Source organism: Chrysemys picta, chromosome 4 (assembly GCF_011386835.1).
Source record: "Chrysemys picta bellii isolate R12L10 chromosome 4, ASM1138683v2, whole genome shotgun sequence".
Lineage (NCBI taxonomy): Eukaryota > Metazoa > Chordata > Testudines > Emydidae > Chrysemys > Chrysemys picta.
This window is the reverse complement of record NC_088794.1, coordinates 144,314,992-144,342,892: the sequence shown is the minus strand read 5'-3', so window position 1 is coordinate 144,342,892 and position 27,901 is coordinate 144,314,992. Positions and strand designations below refer to the sequence as shown.

The window sequence follows — 27,901 nt, the reverse complement described above, 5'->3', positions numbered from 1 at the left end:
GAAAGGACGTGATATTCGGAGGAATCCGACTCTAAGGAACATTAGAGAGACTGGGCCAAACTCAGCTCTGTTACAGCTTGCAACACCAGTGCTTCCTCCTGTTAGTTGCTACACCCTCCCACTGGCATGTTAGTTAAACCAACTTATACCACCATGCACATCAGCTTTGCCTGGGGATATCTGCCACTCAGACATCAGCAGAGCTGAATCTAAAAAGGCATCAGGCGGGAGCGTGCGGAGAGAGAAAGGGAGGGGGGTGGGCTCTCACTCGTTTGGCCTGGTTGCTCTCAGGCCCACCCAAACGACCCGTAGGCAGTTCTACTCACCACCACTGCAGTACCCCCTCGCCTCACAACATGGCATTGCAAGGACTCGTTCATTCTAGCAGCCCCTGTCGTTGGCCAATCTGGTTCTTCCGCCGTCCTCGTCCGGGTGTCTCTGGCCAAGTCACACCTAGAGTTCAGTCCCCTTCCGCGATAACAAAGTCCAATTTGGACAATGAAACCTCCTGCCAGTCAAGTTTCTGCCCCTCGAGGGGCTGACAGGTTTCCCATGGCCTCCCCTCCCTGGGACTCGGAGGTTTTCTCTTAGAGACCCCCCTGTTTCTTACAGGCCTTCCCACAGGAGCCTATACTGTGGCTTCTATCCCAGATTCCTCCTGAGTGTGCTCTCTTAAGTGTTTAATGAGACCCAGGTGTTCACCGTACCAACACTTGACCCCCTAGGTTCTGCCCCCTCAGGCTGGGCTGCAGCTAATTACAGCACACGTGGGGATAGTCACAGGCCACCCTGTTACACAGCACTGCTACTGAACATCAGCAGGAGAGCAGGCCAGCTTTTTTTTTTAAGATACATTCAGCAGTTACTATTTGCAGGACACTTTCTCCCAACTGAGAGTAGTCAGCTTACAACACTCAGGTGAACAGACGCCTTTTAACTAGGGTCCGGGGGGAATTTGTCAATGTCTGGATTTCCCCCCCATGCAGAGCGCGCGCGGCTTACAGGGCAACCGTCCGGATCGTGCCATTCGCACGGGGCTCCGGCAGCCAGAGCCCTTCCTCCACTTCCCCCTCCTCTCCCCTGCAACTTGACACCACTCCCCTCCTCTCTCTCCCTCCCTCCCCGCCCTGCATTCGCAGATCGCCCGCTGGCCTCGGCCTCCGGCAGTCTGGAGCTCCGACCCTGCTCCCCTCCCCCGCTGCCGAGCGTGCCGCTCTGCAGCACAGTAAGGGGGCCGGGGGTCAGAGAAGCGGCAGGAAGGTTCTGGGGGGGGGGGGGTAGTCAAGAGACAGGGAGCAGGGTTGGATGGGTCAGGAGTTCGGGGGGGGCTGTCTGGGGGTTGGGGGTGTAAGGTTTTGGGCAGTCAGAGTAGAGGTGGGGGGGTCTCAGGAGGGGGCAGTTAGGGGACAAGGAACAGGGAGGCTTAGGTAGGGGGTGGGGTTCTGGAGGGCAGTTAGGAGCAGGGGTCCCAGGAGGGGGCAGTCAGGGGACAGGGAGCAGAGAGGTTTAGCTGGGTCAGGAGTTCTGGGGGGGCTGTCTGGGGGTGGGGGTGTGGATAAGGGTTGGGGCAGTCAGGGGACAGGAGGGGGGTAGGGTCCTAGGGGGCCAGTTAGGATGGGGGGAAGGTCTCAGGACGGGGCAGTCAGGGGACAAGGAGCAGAGAGGCTTAGGTAGGGGGTGGAGTCCTGGGGGGCAGTTAGGGGCAGGGGTCCCAGGAGGGGGCAGTCAGGGGACAAGGCGTGGGGGGGAGGGTTGGGGGTTCTGAGGGGGCAGGAAGTGGGAGGGAGTGGAAGGGGCAGGGGCGTGGCTAGGGCAGGACGGGGTGGGGCTAGGGCAGGATGGGGGCGGGGCTAGGGTAGAGCTCCTCCTTTCCTCTTTTTTGATTGTTGAAATATGGTAACCCTATTTTAACATTGCCGTTCTGCTTTAGTAAAATAAAGGAATTCCTTCAGACAAGGATTTCACTGTTCACTGGGAAGGGAAGGCAAACACATTGCATCTGGGGACAGCTACACATTGTGTTCTCTCATTTCTTGAGTCCCTTGCTACAGCTTACCTATATATACAGGCTAGAAAGCAACTGGCTACATATTCATAGATTCCAAGGCCAGACGGGACCATTGTGATCATCTAGTCAGACCTCTGGTCTAACACAGAATTTCCCCAGAATAATTCCTAGAGCAGATCTTTTAGGGAAACATCCAATCCTGATTTTAAAATTGTCAGTGATGGAGAATCCATCACAACCCTCGGTAAATTGTTCCAATGATTAATTCCCCTCACTGCTGAAAATTGACACCTTATTTCCAGTCTGAATTTGTCCAGCTTCAATGTCCAGCCATTGGGTCGTGTTAGACCTTTCTCAGCTAGACCGAAGAGCCCATGATTAAATATTTGTTCTCCATCTTAACAGGAATATTAACAGGAGTGTCCTATGTAAGATCATTGTCATCATGTTCCTATTACGCCTCTGGCGTTTAGGGCAGTGACGAAGGTAATTGTTTTGCTCTACATGGCTCCAGTGTGGCCTCACCTGGAGTAGTGTGTCCAAATCTGGTCGCCACTCTTTAGGAAAGATACGACAAATTGGAGAGAGTCCAGAGGAGAGCAACAAAAATGGTACAAGGTTTAGAAAACCTGACCTATAAGGAAAGGTTCACAAAGCTAAGCGAGGGACCTGATCATCTTCAAATATGTGAAGAGATGTTCTGAAGAAAGCTGTGGTTCGTGATCCCTACATAAAAGCCTCCTTAAAATTAAAGTGTAGTGGAGCTTGGTTAATATGTCAGGCTCCTTTTTCATATTCCAATTTAACTTTCCATGCTGCTACATTCAAGTGAAAAAGATTTCAATAGTTAATGTCCTCAGAGATTGTAGTTTATCCTCAGAGGTTTTTTGTCTGCAATATCTGGTAAGTTTCATTTTGCTTGAAATAGTCCCATGCCGGCCAGGAACACTCCCTTGATTTTTGCAGCTCAGCCTCTCTTTCTAATTGTATAATGTGGATGTCAGATTATTGGAACCATTTTAGAATTACTTCACAAACTTTGTTTGCAAAACAAACAGCAATTCATTCACAGACACACTTCCAGCAGAAACTGCATACTCTCGGATGCATGCGTGCAGCTTCCAAGTAAGACAATCAGAGCAACAAGTGCACATCTAGGGTAAAAAGCAACAGAGGGTCCTGTGGCACCTTTAAGACTAACAGAAGTATTGGGAGCATAAGCTTTCGTGGGTAAGAACCTCACTTCTTCAGATGCATCCAGATGCATGGCAGCTGGAAGGTGTGATTCCCAGCTCAAGTAGACGCACGTGTGCTAGCTCTGCTCAAGTTAGCGCCTAAAAATAAGGGTGTGGGCGTGGCGGCATGGGTGGCACTGGTTAATGGCCCAAGTACATACCAGAGTATCGGGCGGGACTATACACGAGTTGTTAACTTGAGCCATCGCAGCCACACTGCTATTTTTAGGTACTAGCAAGAACAGAGCTAGCACAGGTATGTCTAGCCAAGCTAGGAATCGCACCTCCCAGCTACTGTGCTGACACACCCTTAAGGTACATCTGCAGGGCGATATAAAACCCGCAGCACCAAGGCTCAGAGCCCAGGTAAGCCAACTCAGGCTTGTGGGGCTCAGGCTGTGGGGCTAGTGTAGACATTCGAGCTCAGGCTGGACCCCAGATAGAGACTCTCCTCCCGTGCAAGGTCTCAGAACCCGGGTTCCAGCCTGAGCCCAAACACTGACACTGCAATTTTCTAGCCCTGCAGCCCCAGTCCGAGTCAGCTGAACCAGGCCGGCCACGGGTATGTTATCGCAGTATAGATGTCATCGTTTGGCCATAAATACTAGGAACTGGATTCCCTGGTCTGCTAAGGCCTCATTACACAGCACGAAGAGGCTTTAAGCCAGCCAGAGCTTCCTATTGGAGAATTCCATCAGTTGTCGGGACCAAGTTCTGCCACACCCAATACTTCTCCGGTACAAGAGACGTTATGCCAGGAGCACAATTCAGATTAAATCTAACTTAGACTGGGGTCATGTGGCCTTGGACCAGGGAGCCACAATCAGCTCCCTGAGGACACCACTGCTGACCACATCCAAGTGCAGGTCAGGCATAGTGGAAAATTGGGGCCTTAAGTAGGATGCAAGCCTGCCATTGGCTACGTGCGAGCAGAGCCTGCATGGGTGGAGACTCCACCAGTGTAGAGCCAGCTGCAGGATCATGGCCTTAGACAGTAAATCTTTGAAAACCGTGCTGTATTTTAGCTGTTTACCATTTCATATTCTGTGTCCTGGCCTGTTAGATTTCTAGAAGTCGGCTGTGCTGTCTGTCGGAGAGGGGTCCCATTGTGTGTTCGGTCCAGATGCAGCCTGTGGCCAAGTGGACAGCCACACTGTGCTCTCTCCTTTTTATCCCCATTTTCCCCCATTTATTCTAGTACAAAAATTCATTCAGATGGAAAGATAATGGGAAACAACGAAACCCTTGCCGGAGGTTTAATTTTCTCAACTCCATAGGTTTGAAAAATCCAAGTAAAATGTTCAGCAATCTCTTTCCCCCTGACCTCGTTATTATTTGGAAAACATGCAAAAGCAGGGGGAGTACTTCATGGAATAGAAAGCCAAAGTCACTCTCCTGAAGAGTTTGCAATCTAACGATAAATGTAGCATTAGGGAGGGCATGGGGTGAGGAGTTGCAACAATACAAAACTTGTCATAAAGCAATACAATGTGACTGGCCAGCACTGAAGGAAGACTGGCGCACACTGCCCGGCAGTAGGCTTAGACAGCAAGTCAGAGCCCGATGCCCCACTGGTACCCAGTGAAATATTTAACTTTGCAATATCATTGTTATTATTTCTGGTTGGGCAGCTCCGGAGGCCACGTCTACACTGTGGCTGGAAGCAAGCCCCCCAAGGCCTAAAGGGTCAGGTGGGCTTGAGAACAAGAGCTACCTCCCAAACCGCAATGTCCACACCGCTAGTTTTAGCACAGTAGCTAGCGTGAGTCTGTCTACCAATCTGGGAAGTTCGCTTCAGCTGCAGTGTCGATATACCCTGAGGCCCCAGTCAGGGTCCCATTGCGCTCGCCAGGGTACATGCACACGGTAAAAAGACAGGCCTCGCCCCAAAGAACTCACACCTAAGTATACAATGGGAGACAGCAGGTGAGTACAACAAAGAGACAGCAGAGAGAACAAAATAGCAGTGAGGCGATTATATGGCGGGGGGGGGGTGTAATGAGCCATGGTCACCACTCACCGAGCATGGAACTCCTCAAATTAGTCTGTACACTCCATTTGCCAGGCCGCTAAACTGTTCTAAGTAGGTCCTTGAATTGCATGATCAAGGTGGCCGGATCTATAAAGCCCCCAATGGTTTAGTACCCGGCCTACTTAAGAAACTGCCTCTGTCCCTACGAGATGCCACAGAAGACGTCAGTGAGACATTTGTTCTTCAGGCCCCTGGTTCAAAAGAGATCCTGGATCCCAGCAGAGTGTTCTCCATGAAAGGCCCTTGATTCAGAACTCAGATACCTTTGGTCACAAATAGCCTGAACCTAGTGAGCTTCATGGCAATCTGCAAAGCCCATCCGTCTTCCTGGGCTGGAGAGTAGATGGAGGAGCACCCAGGGCAGGTATGTGGGGATAAGATATGGGGGACTGCAAGCTCTTGATTTTCACTTGTGGTTGGTTCCTTGCTGGGTATGAATGAGTGAGGAGAAACTAGTTTTATTCATGTTTGGGTGATTTTATTTTTAACATATGTAAAAAGCTCACAGATCTTCCCACCATTTTCCTTTCTGCCCACATAATAAAGTAAATAAATTGCCAGGGAATTATGAGGCTCTTGATTCCCCTGGTGGACCACAAACTGCACAGGTATGGAAACTGATTGTGATTTAGATCAGATTAAGCTCAGGGATGCACATGTAATTGTTCATTTCAACCGGAAAAAAAATAAAACCATCATAAGGCACCCTTCAAATTAATGTAAAACAGTGAGAAATGGTCGGCTCTTTACATTTTAAGATGACCCTAATGCCACTTTTAAAAATAAGTTTGAGGTAAAGGGTTCTGTCATTCCAAAAAGATCCTTCTGATGTAATGTTTTTGTTTTAATGTTGCTGTTTTAAACAGTTTTGGAAAAGATCAAAATCACTTACATTCACTCCCACAACACTTTACAAACACGATGATCATTTCATACACCCCGGAGATGAACCATGGCAGCTGTTTAATGGGGCACAGCGGCACTGCATAACCATTTAAAAGTCAGGACAGGAAGATGAATACTGTATCCATTTGGAAACTGCCGGGGAAATATATGTAAGCAGAAAGCAATTAACTGGTATAGAAGCTGGCCAGGGCACTCGGGTTAAAATTCTTGCTGAAAGTGCCATGGAACCTTGAAGGCAATGTTTTTAGAAAGAGAAGCCAAGGTTGGTGTACAAACACACATGTTTGTATATATAGTACTGCCATTTCCCACACAAATCAGGTGACTGTACATGCAAATAGCCGGTTAGGTGTCTCTAAACTATTTGATCCTGTAATCACTTGATTTGACAATGTAGCTGGAAAAATTGCACACACAAATATAGGTATGGAATTGCCCATGAATGTTCACATATGGATCTTGGGCCGCTATATAAAAAAATTGGGCCTAGTGACCAGGCATTTAATTTTATGTCTCATCTGAAAGGTAGCACTGTGCTGGGGTGTCAATTCAATACTGCCCCTAAAGGAAAAGTGCGACCTACTGAGTTACCGTTGTTTCTTGTGCACTGTGGGGTTTCCTGGGGATTTCCCATGCAAATACAGAGCAAGGCCCAATGCTGCTTAGCATAAGACATGAGAAACTCTCCCACCTTTAGCCTTCCCGCTTCCCAACTGGAATTGAAATTTGGCCCCAACCCTGCAGTGAATTCCCTGCAGGCAGACACTGAATTCCTGTGCAGCCTGCCAATGAAGTCAACAGTCTGACCCAGGAAATGCTAATCACACTACAGCTGATGAATACATGAGATGGGCTGAAGGCTTTCGCAGCTGTTTCAGTTAAGATTCTTTTAACTTGAAAAGGTGTAGAGAGTGCATGTATACTGCTCATTGTGCATCCGTGTTAAATGAACAAATTCAAAGAAGGTGATACAAATACACCTCTACCCCGATATAACGCCGTCCTCGGGAGCCAAAAAATCTTACCGCGTTATAGGCGAAACCGCGTTATATCGAACTTGCTTTGATCCCTCCCCCCCGGAGTGCTGCTTTACCGCGTTTATCCGAATTCGTGTTATATCGGGTCGCGTTATATCGGGGTAGAGGTGTACTTAATAATGATATAACTTGTCTTAACATAACTGGCCTCTGGAAGTCTCCTGCGTTCAGATGGCAAGAAGCATTTCCGCTGTCACAATCAATTCCAGCAGACAGGACAGCAGCTTCCTGTTTCTTTAGCCATCTTTGCATTTAAGCATATTTCGTATTTTAAAAACAAAACTCAAAAAGATTCACAACTACATGAAGTGATTCTGACATTTTAAAGGTCAATTGCCGTTTTCCTTTGAAGACTCTGCCCTGCTGATCCTCGGGAGCGCGTTTCTCCAGAGATGTGGCTGCAATCGGAGCCTGCTCGTTTTTCTCCCAAGAAGCTTTTGTGCTTCTTTCATTAGAAATCTGGACTAATGTTCACTCCAGATTCCTCATTTCTGTTCCAGTACCATGCCCTGTACAAGGGACAGAGAGCAAAGTCACTGGGAACTAGGGCAAGAAGCGCTTTAACTGAAACAGCGTTAAACTAAAAAAATAAACCCTGTGGCTTGATGTGGACTTGCAAAAGATTTTGCATCAGCAGAATCATACAGGTTTGTATCTGTATATCCAACTGCAACAGGTATCCCGCACCCTCGCATACATACCCTGTATACATGCCAACCATGCTGTCAATGCATCGCATCACAGGGATGGCCAAGTTAAATCCTGGTCCAGTTGGAGTCACTGGCAAAACCTCTATTGACTTCGCTGGTGTAGGATCAGGCCAGGATCTTCATACACACCGTCCTATCCTACATTACAGTCACAGGGACACATGGGCATGTCATTAGCAGAGCAAACAACAGGCTGTCCTTGTCTGGGACACGCGCAGCCCTCCCACTGTAAGAGGATGTGTGAACTACTGCAGGCCTAGAGCAGCCAGAGGGTCAGCTCCTCTGTTGGTGGAAATCAGGGTCGTTCCTTTGATTTTAAAGGACGACCCCATTTTACACCAGATGAGGGAGAGACCCATGGTGCCAGGGGCAGCCCTCACTGGAAATGCCAAGGTCAAGGCAGGCTGCAAAAGGGAGAGCAGATGACTGGTGGGTAACACTGAAGTTAAACTCCCCAACCAGTCACAAACTGTGCTTCTGATCCCCCGCACTGGTTATCAAGAAGCAAACAAGAAATCACACAGCCCCCTTTATTGCATTCCAGTTCTCTGGCTCCCAATCAGCACCTACGTCCAGTACAGTGAGAAGTTATTTTAAACTCTGCTCACATATACCAAAATGTTTTTCTGACCAGGGCCGGCGCAACCCATTAGGCGACCTAGGCGGTCGCCTAGGACACTAACATTTGGGGGGTGGCGACCGCGGCGGCCGGATCTTCGGCCGCCCCGGTCGTCGGTGGTATTTCGGGGGCGGGACCTTCCGCCGCCTCTGTCAGGGGCGGCATTTCGGGGGTGGGACCTTCCGCCGCCTAGGACAGCAAAAAAGCTGGCGGCGCTCCTGCTTCTGACCCCAAAGGGTCAGCCACATTACCACATGCGTGGCAACCCTAGATGTACTCTGTACTTAGAGCCCTGTAGGGAGATTCAGAGTTGGGGCGGGGGGAGAAGCTCCCTCTGAAGTTTAGCAAAAAATGGAAGAAAAAAAATTAATTTTTCTCTACACAATTTCAGGTTTTCATCAAAACAAAAACCATGAAAATAGAAAATGTTTCCGTTTTCTGCAACTGAAACCAAAAAAATATCGGCAGGTTGGGGAAATGTTTTGTTGAAATGGACAACCCCAAGGAAATACCCGTTCTGGTGGAGAGGAAAACATTTTATGTCAAAAAAAAAAATATTTAGGATGAAAAACTTCAACCAGATGTAATTGTTAGTGAAACACCGCAGAGGGCGAATGTAGGTGCCACATGATGAATTTTAGCCATTACGATTTAAGAGCCTAAGCAGCCTTGTCCATTTTTGCATGTTCTCAAGATGCATGCGCAACACATGGGATGCACCCACACACTAGGGTAGTGTATATGCAAAGGCGTTCGTATACTCCAGCCTTTGGCCTATGCATGCAACGGGCATATTGCATACACAACAGTGTACACATGTTAGAAAAATATGGTCGACATTTTTCACTTTCAAATGCTTTCCATTCTTCTGTATCATTTGCACAAAATAAATTCTTCCTCTAATCGCCATCTGTGCACCAGTTCATTACTTGATAACAGGCCTATTTTCTTGACGAAATATTTGTAGAACCTATTTCTGGATCTCTCGGAAAACTGCACAAATACCACGAGTCAGTCCCAGACAGAATTTTGCATAGGCCCCTAAAACATGCAAACAAATCAGACAAGAAAGAAAGGCAAACTTGGGTCTTAAAAATATGATTTAAATATTAATAAAAAAAGCCAGTGAAAGTGACAAACCATAAATCAAGGATGCGAGTCAATCAAAGTTAGATATGATGGACAGCTTTTATTTTCTGATATTTTAATTTAACAAAGTGCTACATTCCATTGGTACAATATGAGCAGTAGTTTTTGTTTGGAATAGAAAACCACAGTAAAGCACAAGGGACTGCTGTTAGCACTTTGTGGAAGCCATGCAGCCCAAAAAAAAAAAAATCAATCTAATAGAAGGTGAACATCCAGCATGATAGACGTTTTAAAATCAGCAACTGTACAGTGAAGGTACGTTTTGTCATGACAAGAACTGCACATCAAGCAGGCCTGTTCCTCCCATTTGAACCAAAACTTTAAACAGTGAAATTCTTTTTTGTGATGCCTACAATAAATTGTGGCTTGTGCTAGCATGAAATTCCTAACCAGGCACCCGTGAGTAACAGAAGCAAGCTACCTGCCTCGTGCCAAGCAAAGGGACCACTACACTGTGGTTATAACTGGGCCGACGCTTTCATGATACACCCCTATTTTCAGAGGCTGATAGTCCACTGTTGCAATGTAGGGCCAGAAACAAGTGCGGTTGTTATATTTTTAAAAAAGCAGTTAAAAAAAAACCAGAAGTGATTTATTTTAATACATAAGTACACATAAAATCAAGAAAGCCTTAAGAGATGGGAAGTTTCAGCTTACATAGGGTGACCAGATGTCCTGATATTCAGGGCTTTGTCTTATAGAGGCACCTATTACCTTGCACCCCCTGTCCGGATTTTTCCCACTTGCTATCTGGGCACCCTACTCCGACAGGACACGACTCCCACCCAGCCTGAATCCCGATTGTTTCAAACGGATTTGTCCAACTACTGGTAGGAAACCCAGGTTGTTGTCTAGGAAATAATTTTAAAGTCCTCTGAAGTCTTTCCACTGTCTGTCTTGGGATCAGGCCCTACATGGATACGCAGTTAAACGGTGTGTGCATACTGAGGGCCAGCTCCAACTCCGATGGACTTCAATGGGCATTAGTTCAGGCCCGGCCTCCTTTCCAAAGCCATTCCAAAATGATTTTTCATTGGCAGCCTAATAATGGGCCTGGCCGTCGTCTCTCCTTGTCTGTGCAGAGCGGGAGCTGGATCACAAGATCCAGGCTGCAGCTGGATTTTGTGGCATGCTCTTCATCAGAGGCGAGGCTCTCCAAGCAGTTGTCTATACCAGTGCTGCTAGAATCTGCACTATGTTGCGCTGCATGCCTGCAGCCCTCCTGAGAGGATGGTTCTGCCCAGACAGGGCGTGCCTGGCAAATGACAGCCCCATTCCTAGGGGAGTCATGATGTTGAGGGGGCCCAGAACAAAAGCCTGGAGGGAAATGCCCTTTCTGTGGATGTCCCTGCATCTGCCAGACTGGGGCTTTCCCTTCAAACACTATGGAAGGCTATGTCACCTGCCTCCTCTCCAGCACCCTGCGTGGGGGGCAGATTAGCTGGAAACTCTGAGCCTCATTCAAAGCCCACTGATATCAATGGGCATCTTTCCATCGACTTCATCCGGCTTTGGATCAGGTCCTCTTGAGCGTCACCTGACAGTTTTGCAGGCCCTCTGCTGCTTCCCATAGGCTTTTTCCACAGGACGATGCACCCTGGCCCCCAGATGGACCACAAGGCAGACACTGAACAGGACCAGGAAGTGTAGCGCATCTCAGCGAGCTTGGAATTTCCTGCTGCGGCGGCTCACGTCGCACCATAAGCAGGGGCGCTGGAACAATTTGTATAGTGGGGGGGCCGAGAGCCATGGAACCAAACTGCAAACCCTGGATATAATGGAAACCACTTCAAGCCCGGGGGTGCTGCAGCCCCTCCTGCACCCCTAGTTCTCGCACCTAAGTGCTGTTTAACCATTGGGACGTTTGCATTTATCTGTCAGACCCTACTTCAGACACAGCTGTTACAGCCCTGTGGTGAGCACACGCGCCTGGCACGGGCAGAGTGAATAAAATCCGTGATATTCCCGAGCTGTTCTTGGCTGTCAAACACACCATGACAGACAAGAAGAGAGACATGCAGCTGTTTCATTTAAATGCAGCTTCATCCTTTCCACAGGCAGCCTTCCTTTTAATTTCTTATGAACTTAATGACAGTGGGGGGAAGAGAGAAATGGTTGAGCGTACAAAGTTAGCGCTTCCCAAACTACGGCTTTATTAGCACAATGAAAGGCCGGGGCGGTTCACTCGCAGCTTTTCCAATCCGGCAAGCTGACATCCCCACCTGAGGGGCCCTAGCCTCCTTTCAGGGCTTGGCTACACTCGAAACTCCAAAGCGCTCCCGCGGCAGCGCTTTGAAGTGTGAGTGTGGTCGCGGTGCCAGCACTGGGAGAGAGCTCTCCCAGCGCTGCAGGTACTCCACCTCCACGAGGGGATTAGCTTACATCAGGAGGCTGGTTTTTCACATCCCTGAGCGAGAAAGTTGCAGCGCTGTAAAGCGCCAGTGTAGCCAAGGCCACAGTGCAGCCACAGCAGCGTTATTAACATTCCTAGCACTGGGTTCCCCCACCCCCACCCTTCCTCTTTTCCTGCTCAATCAACACAGGCTAGACATCTATTGCACAGAGCCCACCCTGCTGTTACCCCTTGTGAACAATCACTAGCAGGAGCACAATGCAGAGGCTGTCATTGCAGAAAGCCCTCCTGATTCCCAGCCTTCTGGGTCTCACTGAGCCATCCCGAGTCCTCTGATTCTCATCTGCCCCAGCAGCTCGCCTTCCCGCTACCAGCTCAGATCTGTCTTCCAGGGCATCGCCGCTGGCAAAGAGCCCAGTGAGCCCAGTTACTAACCTTGCTGCTCCTAAGTCAGATACACTCACTCCTCCAGAATGGTTCATGCCCTTAGCCCAGACGTTCTTCCTGCACCTCCCCCTTTAAGATGGAAGAACAGTTTCCACAAATATCCCGCAGTTGCCTGTATAGTCTCTTACTCCCAGCCTGATAAAAGCTGATTCCGGCTGAGACAACAGTAATTAAGCTGAGCCGGGATGAAGGTCACTCTGCTGAAGGCTTCGCTTCCACCATCAGACCTGGCCACAAGCCCTGCCACCTCCTCAAAAAGTCCAAAGGAAAAGACCTCCCCATTATCAGACGCCCCAGCTGGAGCAGGTAGTTGAGCCAGCAAAGTTCCTCATTTTGTTAATGTAGCAACATCCCAAAACCATCTCCCCTCCTCCAAGCAACTTCAGAGAGAGAGAGAAAGAAAAGAGTGGGCATTCATTTCAAGAGGAAATGCTTCTCCTAGCTAGGACTGATCCCTAGCTCTGAGGGAAAGAGGCACTAACCATTTGTTATAAGAACAAACAACCCTGGCGCTTTTAAATTTAAATAATTGCTATATGTTTCTCGTGTGGATTTAGGCAGAATCCTTGAGATCCAGACCTCATGGACAGAGACACCTGGGAGCACCAGTGAGCGGCAGAGTAGCAAGTGGCAACAGAACAAATAGGTGATTGCTGCCAGGGGATCTGGGACTGCCTAGCAAGGCAGGAAGACCAAAGACCCAGGCGTGGAAGACAAGAGTCTATCTGGAGGTGCTAGGAGGGAAAGTCTGTCCCAGAGGGGTGCTTGAAGGAAGACACTCTCCAGGGGGACCCCAACATTTTGTTGGAACTGGCTCTGTTTAGCCTTAGTCCACCTCTATTTTCTGTGTGTTCGTTGAGAAATTCCTGACTCACCGTCTATAACCATACGTACCCCAGCCGTGACTGCCTAGCCATCTACAGTCACATGCACGGCAGCCTTGTGCTGGCACAACTTCTAAACGTGATCTAAATCTGGTCCAAAAAAATCTGTCCGCCACAGGTGAGGTCCTCTTCAGTACTCAAGAGGAGGAGAGCTCCTTTCGCATGAGCCCTCAGCCTGTGCTTCGTTTGCCTTCTGTAGTGTATCCCACACACCACCTGCTTTCCTGATCAATCAGATGACAGGACACAGCCACAGCATTATGCACCTTCCATGATGCAGAGGGCCACAGGTGTTTGTGACGCTTGTAAGAGTTAGTTACCAATTGTGAAAAGAGACAGACACTCGATTATTATTTCTCTAGCACCGCTAAGAGGGCAGAGCTCCGCTTGATAGGTGAACCACGCCAAACAAATAATCAGACAAGCTCCTTAAGATGAAAACTCGCTAGCCTGCTTTTTCCGTTGCTTTTGCCTGCTTGATATTCCAGCGGCACACTGAATAAAAGCTAAGAGATCATGCAAAGAGCATCTTAGCATTTGTCAATGTGCGGGCGGTGGCATTTGTTGTGCTGTTATAATGCTGGCGAAAACTACACTGGATATTTAGGCTATGAATCATGTTTTGTTGCTATTTCCATATGTTTTCCCTAAACATGGAACACAGTTAAAAGGAGGATTTTTAAAAAGGACAAGGGAAATTGGGGCAAGGAATGTACAAATGAGTCTATTATTATGTCTATAATTGGACTGTACTTGGGCGTCTCCCTGTTGACAAGGGAGGCGGTTCAAGTGTGTAGTTTGTTAATTAAGCAGAACAGCTAATTTTAGCACTGACAAACTCTAGCTCCGGTAATATAACATTTACAGTTAACTAATTGGACAGAAGTCATTCTCGGTGAAGGTTTCCATCCTGAAATTAGGTGACAGCAATAATTATGATTAGTTACCATCAGCTGGAACAAAAATATTACACTGTGATCAAAACAAAGCCATCATCCATTAGTATCAGCTCCAGCTGTAACAATACGTATTCTGCATTTCAATGAGGTGCACTGTGTGAATGTGTAATCTCACTACTGTGTAAAAACAAACATCATCGCGCATTACATTTAGAATACAACATGCCTGTTTTGCCAGGATGTAAAAACCACTACACAGTGGCACGTGGTGGCTGATAGCAGTGATGCAGCACAAACGCCTTCCTTTTGCTCCCTCTTCTCCTCTAGCCCCTGAAAAAGTCATTGGAAATCACAACGGCTCCGCAGTCAGGTTCAAAATTCATCTTCAGAGCTATCAGCTAAGAGCATTACTCGATCTTGCATGCTGTTAAATTCCCTCTGCTAAGGGAAAGAAAAGAAACATGGCACAGATTCAATGACAGGGGCAAAAACTTTCAATTCCTTCACCCGCCCTCCCCCACTATAATTAATATAATCTACAGCAGTGATCCATTCCAACCCAAACACACAAAGACGCTCCACAATTAGCTTGTATTTACTTTATGAACCAGAAATGGGAACAGGAGAGTGGTCAGGCGAGCAGATCTGGGTTTTCTTTACATGTGCGGTACCTTTCTTTTATGCCTTTTGGAGCCGTTTCTCCTTCGGCGATTCATGATCTTAATGCTGTAGAGCGCTCCCAGGATAAACAGGGCTCCAGCTATACCAACCCCCACAGGAACCAGCATCCCAGACATGTATCCCGCCTACATGAAAAGGAGACAATCACAGCAATACTAAAGAGGCAAGCAATTCAAGGTGGTCCTTTTTCTACTAGCATAAGACCGCAGTATATTTCTATGCTTCATTTTACAGTATGTTCCCAAACACAGCCACCCCTGAAAAAAGTGGGAAGGGCTCAGAACTATTTATAACACCACCTCGCTCTGACATTGTGCTTTTCATCAGTAGCTCTCCAAGCGCTTTATAGGAGCGGTAGCATTATCCCTTTTAAAATGCATGGAGCCACAACAAAATAAATGGTCTAGCCTTCAGATATACACATGTATCAGCTTCAGTTTTTGCATAAGAACATAGGAGCTGACGACTGGATCAGACCCGAGATCCTTCTACTCCAGTTCCTGATTCTAATAGTAACCAGAGCCAGCTGCCTCAGAGGAGAGTGTAGGAATGCTGCAGAAGGCAGATATAGGATAATCAGCGCCCCCGCCCCCCCAATCAGTTTTTAGTGAAAGCAAGATAATCTGCTATATAGCCTATAGTCTCTTTGCACGACCTGGCCTATTGAGGTGTTTGTACTGCGCTCAGCGCTGTGGGATCTGAAGATTAGGGACAGGCTGAATGAGTTTCAGACAACATCAACCCCCTCACGTGTTTTAAACCCCTGCCGGAGCCAAACCTCGACAGGGTCAAGTTCCATTACAAACTCTGGGTTAAAGTCTCCACTGGCTGCAACTCCACTGACATCCCTCGAGTTACCTACGTATGTCAGTGTGAATTTGCCCCTTTGTCTTTTTAAGGCTGGCTGGGGTTTAGAGTTGGAATGACTCTTCGCTCACCTCCAGCCTGTAACCAGCTGTGCTCCAATGGCTGCACAGGGACAATGAAAAACGCAGGATTTGACAAGAGTTACCACAGTTCCGTACTCTTAAGAAAGGAAATAAATGAGGCACTGGATTGCAAATGCTGTGGGCAGGTTGCGTAGTGTCACTGCTACCTGGTGACTGAGTGGGGGAGAGAATAAAGCCTATGTTGTATGTCTATAACTAATTGTGTGCCTAGACGGGCACGACAACAGTCCCATTGCATGTTGAACACCACGCCCCTGAAATGAGGGGTGCCTAATTCAGAGCACAGAAATAAAGGGGCCTGGGCTTACATGAGCTCAGGGTAGGGAACAACTGGCCACGAGCTTCAGTTCTCTTATGGAATCACGGCCATTTCTTTGCACTCCCTGGTGCGTGGTTAATTGTGCGCTGCTGTGTGCTTAAAATGCATACTTTGAAACTGTAGTCCCACTCAGCCAGGGCTAACGTCACCCTCCACCCAAAGGCCTTCTGTCCCACTTATCTGCCAGGGTGGGTCTGTGCCTGTGCGTGCGCACATGCGTGTGTGTGAGGAATAGCTGTTGTACAAGGATGTCGGGGGATGTGAGTCCACACGAGCAGGGCCGATGAGAAAGGGGGAAGCCAGTACAAATCACCGGGACCCGACGGTCCGGAAGGGGGCCCGGCTCCCCCCCTCCCCTCTCGTTGGCCCTGTTTAGCCGGTCCGCCCTTGCTGGGGGGGCCCGAAAAATTTTTTTCACCAGGGCCCGAACCCGCTCTCGGCGGCCCTGCACATGAGTGTGTGTCGTGCAAACATATGGCTGCAGAGAATACTGGTCATCCTCCATTTTGGAAGGTGGGGTTCTGGACTGCAGAGAGCAGGACATACTGGCTTGCCGTGGGCGTTCATTGTTGGGCTAATACCCAGGGCCGGCGCAACCCATTAGGCGACCTAGGCGGTGGCCTAGGGTGCTATAATTTGGGGGGCGGCGACCGCGGCGGTATTTCGACGGCAAGACCTTCCGCCGCCTCTGTGGGGGGCAGCATTTCGGGGCGGGACCTTCCGCCACCTAGGGCAACAGAAAAGCTGGCGGCGCTCCTGCTAATACAAATAATTAGGCTGTTAAATACAAGCTCTCCATTCTGTAATAAGGAGAACACCACATCGATGGGGGCCAAACTGGCATTGGCAGGGAATCTGCACTGCTTATGAAAGCTGGGCAAACAATGGATTTTTCAGTTTGCGGGAAATCCTGGGGAGAAAAATTGTTTCAGGTCAACCCAAAATTGAACATTTTCAAAATTTAGGACAAATCAAAAAGTCAGGAAAAAATGCTTCAACTAGAGTGTTTTGTTTTGATTTCAAGTCTCCCCACCCTGTTTTAAAATTAAAATTGAAGGTAATTTTGAAACAAAACGTTGCTTTGGATCAAAGGTGTCAAAACAAAACTCATGATTTTTTTCCCCAACTGAAATAAGTCACCAAAATCAACACAAATTTGCTGAATATTCTGGTCAACCTGAATCGGCTTTTTTCCACCAAGACAATGTTTTGGCTGAAAAATTTGGTCCCAGAGGAGGTCTCTGTACTAGCTTCAGACAGGCCAATGGGGAGGGAGGTGCTGTGGACATGATAACAGGGCGGTGACAGGACCTATGTTTAAACTGATCCAGTGGCCCAAGATTTCCTGCCCAGAGGGATGCTATTCCAGCCCAGCCGCTGAAATAGTGGCGGCAGAGGAGTTGTACTGAAGCCCCAGACTGTGCCCACAGATTGGGGAAAGAGGGTAAATGCCCAACTCCATCCCACTCCCACTTGGTTCCATGCACAAAGCCAAATTACTCTGTCTGTTTGTAAGGAGGGGTGAATTTCCTGCTGCATAATTTAAGTGGGGAATATAGTGCTACTAAGGGAATGCTGTTATCACAGCTGAGGCGAGGGTGACCAGACAGCAAACGTGAAAAATCAGGACGGGGTGGGGGATAATAGGAGCCTATATAAGAAAAAGACCCAAAAATCGGGACTGTCCCTATAAAATTGGACATCTGGTCACCTTAGCTGAGAAGCAACATGTAACTCAGCCAAGAAGAAAACCCCCGCCGAGAGAAATGCAGCGAGGATAACCTGATTTAAATTCACTATTGATTATAAGAAAATTTGCATTGCCTGGGAGTTTATAATCTGGGAAATGGCCAGTAACCAAAAAAAGAGAATATTTTGGAAATAACTTCTAGATTTACAAAAACACTTTTAAAAAAATGTGTGTTGTTTTACATTGTACTGTTTTAAATGAAAGTTAGACCACATTTTTAGTGCTCCTATGGTTTGGATGCACCCAACATTTGCACGAGCAAACAGCTCTGGCATTGCACACACAGCTTAGTCAGCCAGGTCCTTACCCTTCCATATATGCACACACAAATGCAAGGTTTTGACACATATAGATGGATACATGCACAATTCAGAGGCCTGCTGAAATTGGGGGCCTTTTAGTTTTGGTCCTCATTCATTTGCAATCATACACACTCAGCTGAGAGAGTCTCAAGCTAGAACAGAGGTGGGCAAACTACAGCCCGGGGGCTGCATCCGGCCCTTCAGACATTTTAATCTGGCCCTTGAGCTCCAGCCGGGGAGTGGGGTCGGGGGCTTGCCCCACTCTACGCTGCTTCCAGAAGCAGCAGCATGTCCCCTCTTCGGCTCCTACACGTAGGGGCAGCCAGGGGGCTCCACATACTGTCCCTGCCCCAAGCGCTACCCCCGCAGCTCCCATTGGCCAGGAACCGCGGCCAATGGGAGTTGCAGAGCGGCGCCTGCGGACGGGGTGGCAAATAGGGCCACCTGGCCACGCCTCCATGTAGGAGCTGGAGGGGGGACGTGGTGCTGCTTCTGGGAGCTGCTTGAGGAAAGCGCCGCCTGGAACCTGCACCCCTGACCCCCTCCCGTGTCCCACCCCCCTGCCCCAGTCCTGATCCCCCTTCCACCAGCCGAACCCCTCAGTCCCAGCCCGGAGCACCCTCCTACACTCCCAACCCCTCATCCCCAGCCCCACCCCAGAGCCCACATCCCCAGACGGAGCCCTCACCCACCCCCCGCATCCCAACCCCCTGCCTCAGTCCAGAGCCCCCTCCCACACCCTGAACTCATTTCTGGCCCCATCCCAGAGCCTGCACCCCCAGCCGGAGCCCTCACCCCCTCCCGCACCCCTACCGCCAATTTCGTGAGCATTCATGGACCTCCATACAATTTCCATACCCAGATGTGGCCCTCAGGCCAAAAAGTTTGCCCACCCCTGAGCTAGAAAAATCTGACACATGCTTTTTAACCATAATTGCTTTTCTTCCATAAACCACTAAGTGGAAAAAAGCTATTCGGCAAGCATTGCCTTTGGATTTTAATCTGGAGAATGAAAATACATACTCTCCCCTGAGAAAGAAGTTGTTAGTGAGAGCTGATTTATACATTGTCCACATCATAAACCCCTCTTAATATCATGGCTTTATCAGAGCTGTTACAGGACTGTAGCCATGTTGGTCCCAGGATATTAAAGACAAAGTGGGTGAGAGTCCAATAAAAGATATTACCTCACCCACCTTGTCTGTCTGGTACAGGAATGGCTTTTCCCATAGTAACAGCTTTATCCCTGTATCCCAAGGCCTGAGGAATGTGTTTGCTGCTTGTTTGCATTCACTGGTTGTTTAATGGCACATTACTGCATGCTGCATGTGCATTCTTTGAAAATGTAGCCTCACTCAAAAGGAAAGACAGCTGCCTGCTTTAAAGTTACTGCAAAAGGAGGTTAGGAAGAATACAGTTGAATGGCTAAGTTTCAGAGTTAATTAAGGTGCCTTAATTGTGTGACCTAATTAATACACTATGGGCATTTCTATTCCTGGAACTTTGCTGTGAGTGCAGACTGCGAGGGGAGGTTGAAACGCTTGCTGTTAGCATTAGCCCAGGCATGGTTCCCAATCCAGAAATCTGTGTTTGTTCTGTGTCAGAATCTTGATTCTCTAGCCAGCCATGACCCTAGCAAATCTGTGCTCCTTTCTAGAGCTTCCTCATGCAATTGTGTCAGGGTCCTGTAGCCAAAGGCTTGCAGTATGGGCTAAATCCAGGCCCTACTCCCTCACACCCTAGCCTGTGGAGCGCTGCATGTATACTCAATGGGAAACCCCACTTCAGGGGCAGCTGTGTAGCCACTCCTCTGCCCCCAGCACCGGGGGTGGAACCTGACTGCTCCCATGAAGGTGATGTTTGGCAGGTTCTGCACATGAATAGGGTCTGCCTGATTCCACAGGGCTTGGAAGAGTCAACAACATAGGACCTTAAAGAGGCCACACAGGGCATCACTCTACATGTTGGCTGCAAGTGGGATAGAGCTAACTGGGGTAAAGAACCCCCCTCATGACATTTGGAAGAGGGGGAAGACACTCCCATGATATCTAACCACCGCCCCCCAAAACCAAAGAGGAAAGGGGACATCAGTTTAGTGACCCCTTATCTGCCCATCCCCTGTGGCATTTCCACAGCCCGTGAAGGGAGGACAGAGACAGGATTGCATGGATGGCTCATTTACATGCTCCCTGCCTCCCAAAGCGGTTCCACGCAGCATTCGCGCAGAACCACGGCACGCTCCCTTCGGCACAGGGCCTGAGCTGTCAGAGATCAGATGGGCTGGTGGAGAATTGGGACAGGAGGCAGTAAGGGGTTCAGGAATGCAGTTCTGAGCAGAGAAGAGAAAATATTAAACCTAAATCTTACTAGGAATCTCAATAGGAAAAAGGACGCAAGAGGGTGAGTGAGTGGTTTTATTTAGCATTTTATTTTGGGGTGTTTATTTTTTTGAACTGGAACAAAGTGTTACTAGATAATATAAAGTAGCATGAAAAAAAATCAGCCCCAGTATAAGTCCCATCCCTTGGGATTCTAGATTCTAGGACAGGAAGGGACCTCGAGAGGTTATCGAGTCCAGTCCCCTGCCCTCATGGCAGAACCAAATACTGTCTAGACCAACCCGGATAGACATTTATCTAACCTACTCTTAAATATCTCCAGAGATGGAGATTCCACAACCTCCCTAGGCAATTTATTCCAGTGCTTAACCACCCTGACAGTTAGGAACTTTTTCCTAATGTCCAACCTAGACCTCCCTTGCTGCAGTTTAAGCCCATTGCTTCTTGTTCTATCCTTAGTGGCTAAGGTGAACAAGTTTTCTCCCTCCTCCTTATGACACCCTTTTAGATACCTGAAAACTGCTATCATGTCCCCTCTCAGTCTTCTCTTTTCCAAACTAAACAAACCCAATTCTTTCAGCCTTCCTTCATAGGTCATGTTCTCAAGACCTTTAATCATTCTTGTTGCTCTTCTCTGGACCCTCTCCAATTTCTCCACATCTTTCTTGAAATGCGGTGCCCAGAACTGGACACAATACTCCAGTTGAGGCCTAACCAGCACAGAGCAGAGTGGAAGAATGACTTCTCGTGTCTTGCTCACAACACACCTGTTAATGCATCCCAGAATCATGTTTGCTTTTTTTGCAACAGCATCACACTGTTGACTCATATTTAGCTTGTGGTCCACTATAACCCCTAGATCCCTTTCTGTCGTACTCCTTCCTAGACAGTCTCTTCCCATTCTGTATGTGTGAATCTGAATGTATGTCTGTGAATCTAAGGCTAGGTCTACACTACCCGCCTGAATCGGCGGGTAGAAATCGATCTCTCGGGGATTGAATTATCGCGTCTCGTCGGGATGTGACAATCGATCCCCGAATCGACGGGCTTACTCCACCAGTGGAGGTGGGAGTAAGCGCCATCGACGGGGAGCCGCGGAGGTCGATTTTGCTGCCATCCTCACAGCGGGGTAAGTCAGCTCCGATATGTCGAATTCAGCTACGCTATTCGCGTAGCTGAATTTGCGTATCTTAAATCAACCCCCCCCCCCCTGTAGTGAAGACCTGCCCTGAGGCAAATCCCGCCGTAATGTGGATGCTAACTGATTTTTTTTTACACTGGAACAACGGCAGTAAAGCCTGGGTGGGGGCACAGTAATGAAATATGGCACCAGCCTTGCAACAGGCTCAATCGATATTATAAAGAACAGAGCAATTCCAATTTGAAATTGCAAAGCGCACAGGCGTCTGCAACAGGGAAAGGAAAAAGCTGGAGAGGGAAGTGCCAGGAGGAGAAAAAGGAAAGATATACACTCGGTGAGAAGAAAAATGACACCGAGTCAGTGCAATGTACCGGGGTAGCTTTGGCATTAGCAGGCGACACATTTGTGTGCATGCCACAGTCACTCAGGACACTCAATCTTGGTCTTGGTTTTCATCATGAAGATGGTTTTCTCCCTCCCCCCCCTCCCCACTCCCATTATGAGTATCTTGGGGTCGACTGGCTGAGTCCTAGGCTAAGATGCTTTGCTAAAAGCCCCACACTGGACCTCCTCGCTAGTACAGGCAGACAAGCACCTCAACACAGGACAGGTAGAAACTCACCTTAATCCCCTCACACATGCCATTCCAGGAAAACCGCTATCCTGATCCCTTCTCCCCCATTACATTGATGGGCTCGGGTAGGTGGTGCTGGGTGGGGGTGAGTGGAACTGCTGGGACTCAGGGATCAGTGTTATTTTCCCCTTCTGATCATTTGTCCAGGCCCTGAGAGCTTTCATTCTAGTCTTGCCAAAAGGGATTCTAAGCCCTAGTGAGTCACAAAATGTGTTTTAAAGCCCAGGGGCCACCTGGTTTATTCTTCTTTGGTTGCCGTTTCTTTGTTGTCACTGAAATAACATTGCAATTGCTTCACAACATTACGAAATTTGTATTTCTCCCTGGGCAATGTCTGAGAAGCTGTTTGAGTCCCACCCTGCAGTTGGTGGAAGAGGTCCTCCCTGAGTCCACCGACAACTCTCTCACGCGCGCGCGCTCTCTCTGCGTGTGTCTACGTTGCAATTAGACACCCGCGTCTGGCCCGGGCCAGCTGACTCGAGCTCAGAGGGCTCAGGCTGTGGGGCTGTTTCATTGCTGTGTAGACATCCTGGCTCAGGCCAGAGCCTGGGCTCTGGGACCCTCTGAGGTGGGAGGGTTCCAGAGCTCTGGCTGCAGCCCAGGCCCATAAGTCTACACTGCAATAAAACAGCCCCGTAGCCTGAGCCAGCTGCAGGTGTAGACCCAGTATAGACGCACCCTGACACTGTGCTGGGAGAGGGATTCACAGCGGAGGTCAGGCCGGAAGGGAGAAGGGAGGAAGGTCGGGCAGCAATCCGAAGGGCAGGGGTTTAGAACAGGCACGTGAGTGGTACCAAGGAGGGGTGCTGCACTCGGACAAGGGAACACAAACTATCATATCCTAAAAACAGTCACACTCCCCCTGTGCTTTAGAAGCGCATGTTCATGGGGGTACGTCACCTCAGTCTTCGGTAGAGCAAACAGCACTAGGCACAGGCACCCTCCCTGCCTGAGGGCAGTGCTACGCCCACAGAGCAGAGCAACTGAGAACCCTTCCCAGGCCTCCAGGGACACAAGAAGGAAAGAGGGAGAAAAAAAATTTCAGCCTTTCCAGCAGCCAGGAATGGAAAGAGAAATGCTCCCTCCCTCTCATGAACCGGGAAATGGAAGGAGAGGAAAGAGAAGCTATGCAGCCAGATCTCAGTGACCCATAGAACTCCCCCAAAATAACTTCACCGGTCTAGACTTCTTTTTTCCAAAAGTCCAAATTTAATTGTCTTTAAAATCAATCAAGGGAAATAAAGAGCTTCCTACCTTATCTTTTAGCTTTTCCATCCAGCTTCTCACTAAAAAATAAGGAAGAAAAAAAGATATGAATGCAGTCATAGTTTGTATCTAATTAATATAACATAAGTAACAATGCTGTTTACAAATAGCCACAATAAACTTGACAGATGGAAAAGGTTTTCATTAGGTTTCATATTTTCTCAGTTATTAAGTAGACAGAATGCAGCAAATCAGCCAGAAAAGAAACTTTAACAAATTCTGCTTGATGGGAGATGAACTGGCATCGTTTTGCATGATCCGGGCCTCACTGGACTCAAGAGGGAAAAAGAAAAGGAGATAAAGATTAATGTTCCACGTTCGGTTCCCTCATCCCAGCATGTGTATAGAGTTTGCAATGGGGAAAAATCTGGTGGTGAGTGGTCGATTGTAGACAGGGCCGGCTCCAGGCACCAGCCGAGCAAGCTCGTGCTTGGGGTGGCAGATTCCAAAGGGCGGCATTCCATCTAATCCTGTAGGGGGCGGAGGAGGGGAGCGCCCTGCATCAAGCCCGGCAGGGCAGCCCACGTCCTTCCCTGCCTGCCAACCGGAGCGGCGCAGAGGTCTCCCGGCAGGCGGCGCAGCGGGAGGGTCACGTGGCAAGCGCCCCGTTTAAGGAAGCCCTGGCCACTCCCCTTCTCTCTCTCCCCCCCGCCCCCGCTGCCCGGGGTCTGCAAGGCCGGGAGTCCCCCTGCACCCACGCTCCCACTGCCCCGCAGGTATTTTTTTTGTTTGTTTTTGTTTTTTTGTTTTTTCTTTCCTTTGCCGCTCCAGCAGGGTGGCCAGTTTGTTCCCCACCACTTGCCGCTCCGGCCGGGGGCAGGTTTGTTTCCCGCCCTCCACTTTGCCGCTCCGGCTGACCGGCCAGTTTCCCCCCCCGCCTTCACTGCTCCGGCCGGGGGCAGGTTGGTTTCCCGCCCCCCCTCGCCACTCTGGCCTGCCGGTTTGTTCTCTTCCCCCCCCCTCCGGCCGGGGGCAGGTTTATTTCCCGCCCTCCCCACCTTCACCACTCCGGCTGGCCAGTTTGTTCTCTCCCTCCCTCCGGCCGGGGGCAGGTTTTTTTCCCGCCCCCCCCTTTTGCCGCTGTGGCCTGCTGGTTTGTTCTCTCCCCCCCACCGCTCCAGCCGGGGGCAGGTTTGTTTCCCACCCCCCACCTTTGCTGCTGGTTTGTTTTCCTTCTCCCCTCCCCCCCACTTGCTGCTCCGGCCGGCTGGGCATTTTTTGCTTGGGGCGGCAAAAAAGCCAGAGCCGGCCCTGATTGTAGATTCTCCAGACAGTGTGGCTGTCTGCTTCTGTTGAACTCTCCCATTCAGAAGGATTCTTTTCTCTGTAAAAGGGTACGTTTATCTTGGTGACTGAAAACTCCTTTCCCCATTAGGTTCACAGACAGCTCTTATGCATAGGGCTGCGTTCTGGCTTGTCCAGAGTGGGTGCACTAGAATGGGAGAGCATTTCAAGGGTCTTCTTATTCCAGCTATGTGTGATCAAGGCAAGATGTTGACCTAGCATCCCCTGAGTACTGTGGTGAGAGTGAAGACAGGTCTGAGTCCCCACTGCCCACCTGCTGGCCTCTGGTGCTGGAAGGGACATACGCTACACCTTTCACCGGCTGGTTTCAGGAGCACTCTTCAGCATGCTCCCTCAAGCAGTCCCTGAGGCAGAGTGCCGGCATCTGCCCTGGCGAAATCTGCTCAGTCCCTACAACTCTGCACACATCCAAAGGAGAAAGGACACAAGATAACTAGATAATTCCCTGTTTCTACCCAATTACAGGAAGGTCATGCAGGGTTATGCAGGACTATCTGGTGCACACAGCTCTTAAAATGTGGCCCCTTAGGGAAGGGGCCTGCTCCAGTCTCCTTCCCTCTCCCCCAATGTTTCCCACTGTTGTACCCACTAGTTCAATTCTACTGATCGCAGAAATGGTGGGAGCACGAGTGGAGACCAGCTACTGGTGCATTCAGCACTGTATTACTTACCATTGCTCAGAGTAAGCCTAGAAGACATGGTGGTTAAAACACCTGTGGCCACTGGTGAACATTCTACACTAGACAGTCTGCTCTTGCTACCACTGAGGCGCTGAACTAGCAGCTACGGGAATGCTGTGTGCTGGTGAGAGGACTCAAAAGACTTTGCAGACGTCTACTGCTGTGTGGCAAAGGGACATCCAAGGAGCTCTCCATGGTGCTGCACCAGCACTGGTCTGTTTGGTGACTCCTAGACGAGCTGTCCCCTTGTAGGTGCATTGCTATGGCAGCTGGATTTGTGACTTTTATTACACTCTTTCCTAGGGAATGTGTAGATAAATCTCTAATAATTTTCATATGACTTTACATTGTGCCTCTTCATAGAACCTTGTGGTGGGTCTACCCACGTGTGACCTCTGTTTTCATGGGACTTTGTATCAAAGCCTCATTTAGAAACTTTGCATTGCCCTTGGTATAATATTCTAGTCCCTAAGGATAGAATAAGATAGAAGAAAAATTTCTTTTTGCTAGCAGTAGAACAAGAGCTCCCCCCCCCCACTCTTAATCAATTGCCCTGTTGAATGAATGAGGTGTGGATGAGCAAGGCATGGAAGGCAGCACCTCCAGATAGCCTCAACTGTTGGAGAGGGGCTGGGAGCCAGACCCAAGGACAATAAAACGTGTCAAGTGGGCTCATTAAAGACAAGCAGACATACCGACGGCCTCGGGGGTTAGAAACAAGCACCTTCTTTTGGAAACACCCTTTTTGCAGCATTGGGACAACACTCAAAAGAAAGCAGCACACAAAGGACCAATGGACACAGACACAGAGTTTGAATCTGGTATAGATTTGCATAAGAAAAAAGCTGCTATAAAAGTGAGGTGTCTTGCAGAGGACCCCGGGTCTCGTCTTGTCAACATGGGAGCATCGATCCGGATCGGCAGAAGCCCGGCTCCACCCCCTCCCCCATCTAACTCACCTGGCCAGTGCAGTTAAGGGGAGCAACTAATTGGTAACAACAAGACGGAGTGTGTTTGTGTGTGTGTGTGTGTGTGTGTGTAAGTGTAATATATTATATGCATATGATACAGTGTTAATAAATACATGTATTACTAATAAATGTGGCGTTTTGTCTTATTCCCCCTAAAAAGATCCTGTGCAGTACTTTAAGTACAACAAATGGAGTACATGCAGTCCCACGTGGAGCAATACACCAGTCTGGGACTTCATTAGGTCAGTCATGGGACTTTACTGGAACTGGGAGTATCCTCCCAAGGGATTTCTGGTTTAGTTACAAATGGATTGCAAGTCCATGCTATCACCAGCTGAGAGTTTCAGAGTTAAGATAACTCATGTCATACCAAAGAATTAAACCCTGCTTCGTGTCATGCACTATGGAGTTAAACATCAAGATAATCGCAAAGAACTGAAAATGATTAACAGTGGGAGCACCATTTATTAATTCTACTGGCACTGCTAGATTCAGCCACAAGGCATTGAAGACAAAATGCTTAGCCTTTGGGACATCTGCCATCGTTTTATATGGATGTCTCTCTCATAGGTAAGAGGCAGTGGACTAGTGAAAAACAGTTCTTTTACCAATGTACAGTGATTATGTTTTAAACACTTTTCACTGCGGAAGAAATTAGATCTGTTCATAATTTTGGATGGATGGGTGTTCTTTCGGGTAATACTTTCCCCAAGCTGCATTAGATCCCAAATGTAATCTGACACATTTCCTTCATGAAGAGATACCTGATTTATAAAGGATACATCCCTATAGGGCATCACGTCAAAGATTTCACTTGCAGTATAAAAGAGTGCCTGTTGGCATATTAAAAGAGCACCACTGAAAGCACTTTTACAAGACAGTCTAAGGAGGCTTAGAGTATCAAAATGTTATGGGTTATAGGCCTTGCATTAACAAAGAAAACAGATGTAACAAAACAGAGGTTAACAATGGACAAAGCATGAAATTCACAAGTGGCCTTGTAAATAACCAGCAGGTAGTAGAATAAGAAATATTAAGGGTCATGTGTGATGACTTTGCAGCTGCAGCCTTGTTTACTAACATTTACTAGCATATGAATTCATGCTTAGTCATTTGTTAACTTCTGTTTTCTTTCATTGTTTGTGCCAGGCCTACATGGGTGGGTGAGAGGGCATAGCAATGGGGACAAGAGAGAATGGCCTTTAAATCTGTCAGATAAAAATAGGGATAAACAAACTGAGTGGGAAGAAATAAGATCCAGTCCAAACCCTGTCGTGATTACTA

General features: G+C 48.6%; 1 protein-coding gene across 2 annotated transcripts in view; it reads right to left on the bottom strand.

Moving 5' to 3' along the window:
* Positions 1-9,716: 9,716 nt before the first annotated feature.
* ARMH4 (armadillo like helical domain containing 4) overlaps positions 9,717-27,901 on the bottom strand; it is a 114,465-nt gene continuing 96,280 nt past the window's right edge. Inside the window, exons 6-8 of one of the 2 annotated variants that reach the window (XM_008170941.4) lie at positions 23,650-23,681; positions 14,951-15,085; positions 9,717-14,720 (exon numbers count right to left, since the gene is read on the bottom strand). In XM_008170941.4, coding sequence (XP_008169163.2) covers positions 14,652-14,720; positions 14,951-15,085; positions 23,650-23,681 — 236 coding nt within the window. In that variant the 3' untranslated portion in view covers positions 9,717-14,651. The remainder of the gene's footprint in view (positions 14,721-14,950; positions 15,086-23,649; positions 23,682-27,901) is intronic. The other variant, XM_065593841.1, reaches the window with a different exon arrangement.